Source organism: Amborella trichopoda, chromosome 12 (genome assembly GCF_054954075.1).
Source record: "Amborella trichopoda isolate Santa Cruz 75 chromosome 12, AtrichopodaSantaCruz75HAP2 v2.0, whole genome shotgun sequence".
Taxonomy (NCBI): Eukaryota; Viridiplantae; Streptophyta; class Magnoliopsida; order Amborellales; family Amborellaceae; genus Amborella; species Amborella trichopoda.
The window spans coordinates 49,586,108-49,596,124 of NC_142347.1; the positions used below are offsets into that span (position 1 = coordinate 49,586,108).

Here is a 10,017-nt window from a genome sequence, read left to right on the forward strand (position 1 = left end):
TGAATTTTTCACTGTGATTAACACCCTCTCTCTACCCATTTCTCTCTCTACCCAAATGGTCGACTTTAGGGTTTTCGTGGCCTTGTTTGTGGCCCTTTCTCTCTCTAGCCATGGATCCAATGCCTCCTATGCTGATGCGTCCTCCCCAGTTGTCAATCCAAGCAAAGTGAAGCAGATCTCATGGAGACCCAGGTCAATTCTACACACTTTCTCGCACTGAAATTTATGATGATGCTTTGAATCTGTTTCAGTTTGTTAACGGGAAGAAATCTGGTTATTGACAGGGCTTTCGTGTATGAAGGCTTTTTAACAGATGAAGAATGCGATCATTTGGTTTTTCTTGTGAGAATTCTTCACCCGTTTTGATGGTTCCAATCTGAATGCATTTGTTGATGCGATTTTTGAATTGTTTTATTTATTTGTTGTGATTAAGGGTGGTGAATTGGTGTACTGATACTATTATCTGATAGGTCTTGTCTTGCAATTTAAACACTATAATACTTCAATTGATATACTTTGTGGGTTATGGGTTTTAATCTATGGATAAATCTTTTCCACTGTGTCAATTTGCTTCGGTTCCAATTGGGTCTCTGTTGTTTTGTTGCTTGTGATCGGTGACACGTATAATTGGTCAAAGAAATTTATGGAATTAGCTTTAAAAGATTTAGTGCTGCTGCATTTTGGTATTGGGAGATAATTTTTCATTTTTATTCTTCCTATGGGTACATTCCTCAACTCTTTTTGCATTTGTCATATTATTTTCTTCATTTTTTTTTTTTTTGAATGTTAAATTGGGTCCCGGTGAGAATGGACCTCTAGATGTCATGTTGGGCCCCTGCGACCCATACCACCTCTGCCTAGAGCCTGTTTCTCTCATTTAGCATGACTTCTGTGTAGACCATTTTCACCTGCCATGTAGACCATTTTCACCTGCCATGAATTCCAGGCAACCTTCGAGACTTTGTGGAGATATTTATCTTCAAATTCTTGCCATTTACCAAAATAAGGCATCCTCCTAATTTAGGATGTGCAGAAGTTAACGTTTATTATTGATATTTGTAATAATAAGGAACCTTCTTGCTTGCAAGAGTACTTTCTCCCATCATAATCCATCTCTCGGAGGTTTAATTCTGGAGGCCATGATTATTATTGATGGCAAGGACCTAAAGAGTGAGATAGATTGGTATCAAAGGAAATGCGGCTTCCACTCCATTGGTTTGTGTACTAAGAACATTTACAGTAAGAAGTTGTATAGGTCTGTGAAACTGGAGATGGGGATGGGTATTATGTAAATGATTTTTGCCTTCCAATTGTCTCGTTGAACATTTGTCAGAGAAAAACAAAGGTAGAGTCTGTTTTCTCAGTATGTTTTATTTTTTCATCTGAATGTTGAGATTCTTCAATCTTGTTTATTATGTTTCCTTATAACAACAACGACAACGACAACAACACCAACACCAAGAAGAAGTAATAAAAAAAAGAATAATAATGATTATATTGTTAACATTATTTAATTATCGTTGTTCTGAGTATGTTTAAAAATTGTTAGTGATTACGATCATCATCCTCAGAGATGTACATATGTTTTTATTTTGTTTTTCTCCAGGTTTAATCATTTATTGAATCATTTTACTATATGTTTTTGTTATAGTGAACTTGTCTATTAAGGGTGCTGGTCTGCATTCATTGTTCCATAGGCCTACTGCTATTATGTGTTATTAGTATATCATTTTGCTTACTGTGACATTGTTTACAATGTATATCTTTCAAATACTGATCAGAAAATGTTGATGCTCTGTGGTTTGCAGGCCAAATCAGAGCTCAAGCATTCAGCTGTTGCTGATAACATATCTGGCAAAAGCAAGTTAAGTGAAGTTCGCACAAGCTCTGGAATGTTTATCAGAAAAGGAAAGGTTATCTCCTTGTCCTACTAAATGTGCTCAGTTGTATTTTCATTACATTGCATTTTCTGGGTTTTAAGTAGCAACTTCCTTTGTTTTGTATAGGACCCCATTGTTGCGAGGATTGAAGACAAGATAGCTGCTTGGACATTCCTTCCAAAAGGTAATCCCTCTTTCTGTTATCTTGTCGATGCCTTTTTGTTTTTCCTATATATGTTAAACATACATTATATTTTATGCAGTGCTGCTCCTTATTTCTGTAACAAACCATCTCATAAATTGCACTGGGTAACTTGTGCCGTTTTCTTTTATTGCTGGGGATGTCACTTGGTTTGTCTACTTGAATTTAGATAAGAATGTGAAACTTGGCAGTTCATTAGCAAGTGTGAAGTTAGATCTTTAAAACTTCATAAATAGCGAAACCAAAGAATGCGAGTGATGACAGATGTGGCTATGTGGAATTCAAGGGAGTAAGATAACAAATTTTCTCTTTTTCTTTTATTAATGAATCTGAATTCCAATTAGAATTATCAGAATGCACTACTATGAACAAGAAGTAAAGCCCTAAGTACAATCTAGGATCTTTGCTTGTATTACAAATAGAATAGACACAATCCAAGAATGAAAAACAATCTTCTACTAACAATTTTAGTGCAAATAATGTTCCTGGAAATTCAAATAAACAAGCAAAGATACCGAAAAAATAAAAGCAAACAGGTGGGAATATTTACTAGAATTGCCTAGGTTACCCCTTAGGACTTTGTACACCCCACACCTGATTTCTTGATTGATAGAGGAGACCTTTGATCCTATTGTCCTTATTGAATTTTCTGAGCTGGGAAGCTTTCTTAGGCAATACCATACAAACTATAGTTTTTATTAGAGAATAACATAATTAGGGTTTCTTGGACCCTTTTATGAAGTATGAACCTTTGGGGAATCTCCCCTTGATCTAATTTGTGGTTGGGCGTGCACCCCTAAGTCCTTGTGGGGGTGGCGTGCCACCTAGAGAGAGAAGAGAGAGAGAGAAAAAAGAGAGTGGGGCTGGAGAGAGAGAGAGAGAGAGAGAGAGAGAGAGAGAGGTAGAAAAAATTATTTAGAGAATGAGAAGGGGGGGGGGGGAGGGGGGAGGGGGGGGGGTTCTCTTTCTTAGATTGGCCTCGAGGGTTTTAGGCAATGCCTATGCAAAATTATGACTCATCATGGTCAATAGGGTTTTAGGAAATCTAGGAGGTAAGAGAGGATTAAATCTGAGCCATCCATCCTATGAATCAACCACCATGAATTAGGGAAGAATTCTTGGAACCTTATCCCCTGAATCTATGACCCATACCCACTCCTAGTCAAACTAGGATAAGACCAATCTAAAACTATATTCTAGAGCTTCCTTTATCTCTCACAAAATTGTAGGAAGTCAAAAATAAAATATTTGGTCAAAATTACAAACAATATTTCAAATACCAATTCCCGCAAAATAAGGACATATTGTCTTTTTTCACAAGATTTTCTAACTAACCAAAATAAAAGGCTTTTCAAAATTAAGAAATAAAGAAGAGAGGAGGGGGGCGTGCTGCCTCATGTGTGAGGTGTGCACCCCATGGGCTCCATGCCCCACTCATGTAGGTGTGACACACATGCGGGTTGGATCCAAAGGTCGTCACATGCTCCACTCCGCCCTTCTACAGTTCTAGAATATTTGAAATGCCCTTTTTAGGGATTTTATTGTTGAAATTAATCTTAAAAATTCTAGGAAAATTCCTAAAATTCACATAAACTTTTATTACACTGAAAACAAAATATTTAAAAGTTGAATGCTACTAAGAAGTCAGCATAAGTGACTGTAAGGGATCTTCACCTGACAGAGTAACCGCGATCCTCTATTGTCTTCTCAAACCAACGCAATGAGACCCATGACTCACAATCTTATGCATGGACTCATGATTGGCTCGTTAAAATTGGTTAATAAATAGTGGAACTATAGTCCTGGAATACAGGCCCCCCTCCCTTAAGAGCAAGTAACACACGTATCACTATATTACAAGGGGGACTTGCTCTATACACATGTAAATATATCGCTTTGAGGGTTGCTTTGTGGTGATGCAGTTTCATGTGTACATGTTGTGCTGAAGTTTGTTGAGGATCAGTTCTCGCTTTCTCCAACTTACATCCGCACACAGGAGACCACATAGTTCTTCTGGCGTACAAACGATCTCTAGCCATCTTTCCGACCTCAACAAGGGATGACCCTCTGAAAATCCTTTTTGGTAGTGCCATATTGCCCAGGGGTAAGGGTTTTGGACATATTTTCAGGGCCATATATTTTCTAACCTTAGGTCAGTCAACTAACAGACACGCTCCCACTAAAGTGTATAATCAACTAAATAAGAATATAATTCTTATTTACATGCTTTTACGGCCTTTAAAGGCCACGAAACCCCTACATGATTTAACATTCAGAACCATGCTGATCAAATATTTCATTTTCTTTTATGTTGTTGCTGCACAACTAGTAAACCTAAGTTTCTTGCACCCATTCACAGTTCATAATCTTAATTACCACATAGTTTCCATGAAGATACAGAATACTACAATTCACCTTATGAAAGAGGAGCGATTTTATCATTTTTAAAGGACCATATGGTTTCCATGATGATACGGACTACCATTCACAGTTCATAATCCTAATTACCAGATAGTTTGGATAGTTTCCATGAAGATACAAAATACTACAATTCACCTTTTGAAAGAGGAATGATTTTGTCAAATTTAAAGGACCATATGGTTTCCATGATGATAAAGAGTACCGTGATTGTCTTGGATGAGGAATGATTTTGTCATTTCTAAAGGGATTTTTATCTTTCAAAGTTGCTGAAAATCTTTTATGCTTATCAATACGGAATGTCTTATTTTATTTTCATTGGTATGAGAATTCAACCTAATGGTTGACAAAGAACTCCATGCCTAGACCATGGCACTCAATGTTATCATTTTGGATTCCTTGATCTACACACAAAAAATGAAAACTTAGGGGCGAGTTTGGTTTTTGCTCCTGAGTTAAATATCTTCTAAGAATCTTCCAGAAGTCCGCACCTTCAAGACATCACATTGCTTTTGTTATTGTGTCCAAATAACGATCTTATATCAACTAAATCATGACGTGCATGACTTCCCTCAATACTGCATATATATACATAAGATTACGGTTCCATACAGACAATATTATATGGTGTACTATTCATGTTCGCATATCGATCAAGAAGAGAATTTTGCATTCAACTTTTGCAGTAGTTATGCAAAATCATAACTTGGACCCCAAGGGAAAATGCTATAGGACAACTGTGAGACCCGCTTTGTTCTATAGAGTAGAATGTTTGGCAAACAAAAAACAATATACTTATAGAATGGGTGTAACAGAGATGAGGATGTTGAGATGGATGAGTGGCAAGATGATGGAGGGAAAAATTATACTTATGTTTTTTATTTATTTATTTTTAAAGAATGTATATTTTAATTTTAGGATTTACTTTTAGGGGTGTTTATTTTCTAGGAATTTTAAGTTTTTATATTTTATTTATTTATTTCATGATTATTATTCACAAGTACTATTCATGAGTACTATTCACATGAGTAAATATGTCATTATGAAATTTAAGTTTAAATTAGGATATATAGGTCATTCTAATAAGTGCATGGGCATGTAACGTCCTAGAGCATTGAATTATAATAAATAAGTTGTGTGGGGCCTTGAGAGGGTCAATTACATATGATTTTTAGAAATTGAAAGAGAGAAAAGCTTAGGCCTTTGGAACCCTAGCTTGGGGTATGGAGAAGAAACCCTAGGTTTCTTTGAATTATGTCAACAAAAAAGAGGGAAATTATAGTTAGGGCTTGCTTATTTTGGCCAAAATTTTTCTAAAACAACCTAGATTTTGCTGATTTCGTCAATTTTTATTGATTATTTGCCTAGGATTTGTGATTTCGACGAACCTATGGTAGTGAAAAGGAGCCGTAGAAGTGGGGTTTTCATAGATCCACTATGTGATCCCATAGATGATAGAATTGAGAAACTTGAAAGCAAGTACAGCAGCCCGCACAGCAGTATGCGAGCCTCAATAATGGGCAAGACGGTGATTTTTCAGCCTCAGAGGATCTCGATTACAAGCTTTTTCACTTTCGCACTCCGCTTGTGGGGTCAGGTGGTGAGGATAGCGATAGAAGACCTAGATGCATTGAACATCGCTCTAGGATTTTCGATTTGGAGGATGAGATTTTTTATTTTGACACAGATTGCATGAAAAAGTAGCAAGTTGTAGATTGAGATTTACCGCCAATCTTCGATATATACCCAGATGAACAACAAGATCTTTTAGGAGATTCGATCTATGATAATAATAAAGATGATGATAAGGAGATTTTGGAAGAGGGTGAAGAATATGGAGAGAAGGCAACAGGAGGACTGATCCGAATCGTGGCCTTTAAAGATCTCATTAATATTGAAGAGGTAGAGCATTCAAGAGATTTAGGGCATTTGAATCAGAGTAGTGCAGTGAAAGCATGATTGATTCACAATCATCAAATTGTGGCCCTAATTTCTCAGTATAGATGTCGGGGTCCGTTTTTTGAGGAATTATCTTTACCATGAATAGTATTTGAGCCAACAACGAAAAAGAAGGTGTTTTTGATGATGAATTCATCTTAGCACACTTCAAAACTCGAGGACGAGTTTTTTTCAACAAGGGGAGAATGATGGAGGGAAAAATTATACTTATTTTTAACTTCTATTCAATTTTAAAGAATGTATATTTTGATTTTAGTTTTGGGGTTTAATTCTAGGGGCTTGTAGTTTCTAGGATATATAAGTCATTCTAATAAGTATATGGACATGTAATGTCCTTGATGATTGAATTATAATATATAAGGTGTGTGGGGCCTTGAGAGGGTCAATTGCACATGATTTTTAGAAATTGAAAGAGAGAAAAACTTAGTCTTTTGGAACCCTAGCTTGGGATATGGAGAAAAAACCCTAGATTTCTTTGAATATGCGTGTGTTTGGCTTGTTTTTTACTAATTTTATTGTTTGCTCAAATTTCCTTGCATCACAAGACAAGAAGGGATAGAATTCGAAGTGAATCAATTCGAACAAATTTAGGTGTGGCACCAATAGGCGATAAGAAGAGAGAGAGTAGACTTAAGTGGGCTAGCCATGTGTAGCGCAGATCCAGTACAACACCTGTTAGGAGGTGTGACTTAGTTCAAGTCGAAGGTTCAGAAAGGGTAAAGGGTAGGCCCAAAAGGACATGGTTAGTGAGAAAAGATATGGGGACTTATGGCCTCACTAATAGAGCAGAGTGGCGGATCAAGATTCATGTAGCTGACCCCAATTAATTGAGAAAAAGCTATTATGATGATGATGATTTAGAACTAAATGACTAATTCTGAATCATTATGACATCAAAGGCCAATTACCTGCATATATCATGCTTCATTGTGCTGTGTGGGTCACGGTCATGGTCATTCCCATGAATGAAAATTATTAAAATAATTACACTCCATGACATCTGCAAATGTCCTTGCTTTGAATGATCCCATTACAGCTGAGGAATAGCGATTACCCTTGGCTCCTGAGTATCTACCAAGTTCTTCCATCACTCAGAATAACCAAGGATCTAACTTACATAGAGATAAATATGGAAGTGTGGGCTAATAAGGCATATATATTTTTTGAAGTAAGAAGGCATATATGTACAGAACATGTTTGTATTTTGAGCTAAAAACACCAAATTTAGACTGAGAAGCCTGCTTGGGCCATGCAGAGTTTTTGACTGATCTTAAAGCGTTGAGGCAGCAGGATCTTTTTGAATTTGACCAAAATAATTTCTTTTTTTGAAGAAAATAGTATAGTGGTCATTTTCTAAGATATTTATGGCGTACTTGTTCTCTACCTGAAATTCATATTAAGACCATATCACCATATTATTTGATAATATTTTCTGAGTTGATTTAACTTCCAAAGAGAACTCCTGGAGGTCTAAATATTTAAGAGAGAACTCCTGAAATCATTCAGCTCAAAGCAACGGTCGTTATGATCAATATGGTTGCAATAAACAGTAACACTTACCAACGAAGTTGCTCTGTTATTTTGTCTCCTAGAAAATGGTGAAGACCTCCAAGTGCTAAGATATGAACATGGACAAAAATATGACGCACATCATGATTACTTCTCTGATAAGGTGAATATTGCTCGTGGGGGTCACCGACTTGCAACTGTGCTTATGTATCTTTCGGATGTGGCCAAAGGCGGCGAGACCGTATTCCCTCAAGCTGAGGTCAGTTGCATTGTGCACTTTGTATGTTGTGGTACATATAGACTTAGCAGTTGTTTATTATCATTCATTATCATTTTAACATTTGACAAAGCTTGGCCTCCAGTGAGTTTTATATCTTCTCTTCTATTACATACTATATTATCATCAATGAGTGGGAATTTCTCTACTTACATGGACTCAATTCAAAGTACACGAGTTTCTCTCTACAAAGCTAATGTCATCCAAAAAAAGAAAATGCTACGTTCTCTTGTACTCTTTATTTCAGTACAAGTCTTAGTTGACAAAATTTCTTTTTACAGATAAAAGAACGTCGCAAAAACCATGTGGTGGATGAGACACTATCTGAGTGCGGCCGGCAGGGAGTTGCAGGCAATGACTCTACTTTGACAATAGTATATCTACCTTAGACGAAGTATTAGTTTCACAATGGAAAATAAAAAACTATTATACATTGTGCTCATCACCATCCAACAGGACGGTGGAAGGTGATGGAAAGAGAGCGGGATCCATCTCCAGGGTTCAGTCCGACTCTCTCTCTCTCTCTTCCCATCATTTCATTGGAGTATTGGACTCCATAATCTTCCCAATTTTCTTGCCTGTTTTTTTTTGGTGAATCTTTTATGATAAAAGCATTGTCTTTCTTTTCCATTCAGTTAAACCAAGAAAAGGGGATGCTCTCCTCTTCTTTAGCCTCTTCCCAAATGCTTCCATTGATGAGGTCAGTCTCCATGGTGGGTGCCCAGTCCTCGAGGGAGAGAAATGGTCGGCGACAAAGTGGATACATGTTGACTCTTTTGACAGGAACGTTGATACTTGCAAAGATGAGAATGAGAGGTGTGAGAAATGGGCGGCTCTTGGAGAGTGCAAAAACAATCCTGAATACATGGTGGGTTCTGCTGAAGTTCCCGGTGCCTGTAGGAGAAGCTGTAAGGTTTGCTAATTGCGACTTTCTCTCTCTTAACTCTTCTATTCCCTACCATTAATGTGCACTTGCTCCTCCGGTGGTTGGTTTTTTCCCCCGTGTGCACAATTCTGGTGATCCTTGCTTTATTCCCCTATCGTGCACAATTCTCGTGATCCTATTGTTCTATTGGGCCAGACACACCAACACGATCATCTTCTTGTTTTGTTGGGAATTTCTTCTTTTTCTTCTTCTTCTTGGTATTGTATCAGAATTTGTTTGGTAATTTTTTCTTCTTCTTGGTATTGTATCTTAATTTGTTTGTTGACTAGCGAATGTAATTGATTTTGTTTGTGAAGAGAATTTTATTTTCCGAAGGTTTAGTGAGAGCACATTTTTGACATTCCTTGCTCATGCTATCTTCCTGAGGAAATACGTTCTCCTAGTACTTGGGATGCATGATAATAATTGAGGGTAAAATGAAATGGTTTACCATTAATGTTGAAACATATTCATTGGGATGCATGGTAGATTCTTGATTTGCTAACCATTTGTTGCATAGGAGTACATTATTTGTTAATGAAATTTTCTCAAAGAATATCGATGTCCCTTTCAAAAAACATTTTGCGAGGTCCAGATTTATGATGGTTACTTTTTGAGACAGATGAAAGCATCATGTATCTAGGGATTGTATATGGTGCTGCATGCAGTTTACAAACACTAAAATCCATGTCACATCAAGTCCGGTGTCAAAAATGGACAATGTGCGATGAACATTCGCCTGCCTAAACTTACATTCAGGAGAGAAATGGTTCACATCAACCTGCTGTTGTCAACAACTATCCATTAAGTCGACATGTAGTTTTGTTATTTGTAAACTATAGTGCAT

General features: G+C 36.9%; 1 protein-coding gene across 1 annotated transcript; it reads left to right on the top strand.

Annotated features, from left to right (window-relative positions):
- LOC18435714 (2-oxoglutarate (2OG) and Fe(II)-dependent oxygenase superfamily protein) lies at positions 1-9,505 on the top strand. The gene is made up of 7 exons (XM_006845756.4): positions 1-192; positions 285-342; positions 1,809-1,913; positions 2,007-2,064; positions 8,052-8,227; positions 8,527-8,596; positions 8,881-9,505. Exons 1-7 carry the CDS (start codon positions 56-58, stop codon positions 9,165-9,167), a joined length of 891 nt encoding a protein of 296 aa, XP_006845819.1. The 5' UTR covers positions 1-55; the 3' UTR covers positions 9,168-9,505.
- The last annotated feature ends 512 nt before the right edge of the window (positions 9,506-10,017 follow it).

Excerpts from the sequence above, each read along its gene's own strand:
- LOC18435714 (XM_006845756.4), top strand. The coding sequence starts at position 56 with ATGGTCGACTTTAGGGTTTTCGTGGCCTTGTTTGTGGCCCTTTCTCTC. Across the intron at positions 193-284 it reads CAGATCTCATGGAGACCCAG|GGCTTTCGTGTATGAAGGCT; the intron begins GTCAATTCTACA and ends GGTTATTGACAG. Across the intron at positions 8,228-8,526 it reads CCGTATTCCCTCAAGCTGAG|ATAAAAGAACGTCGCAAAAA; the intron begins GTCAGTTGCATT and ends TTCTTTTTACAG.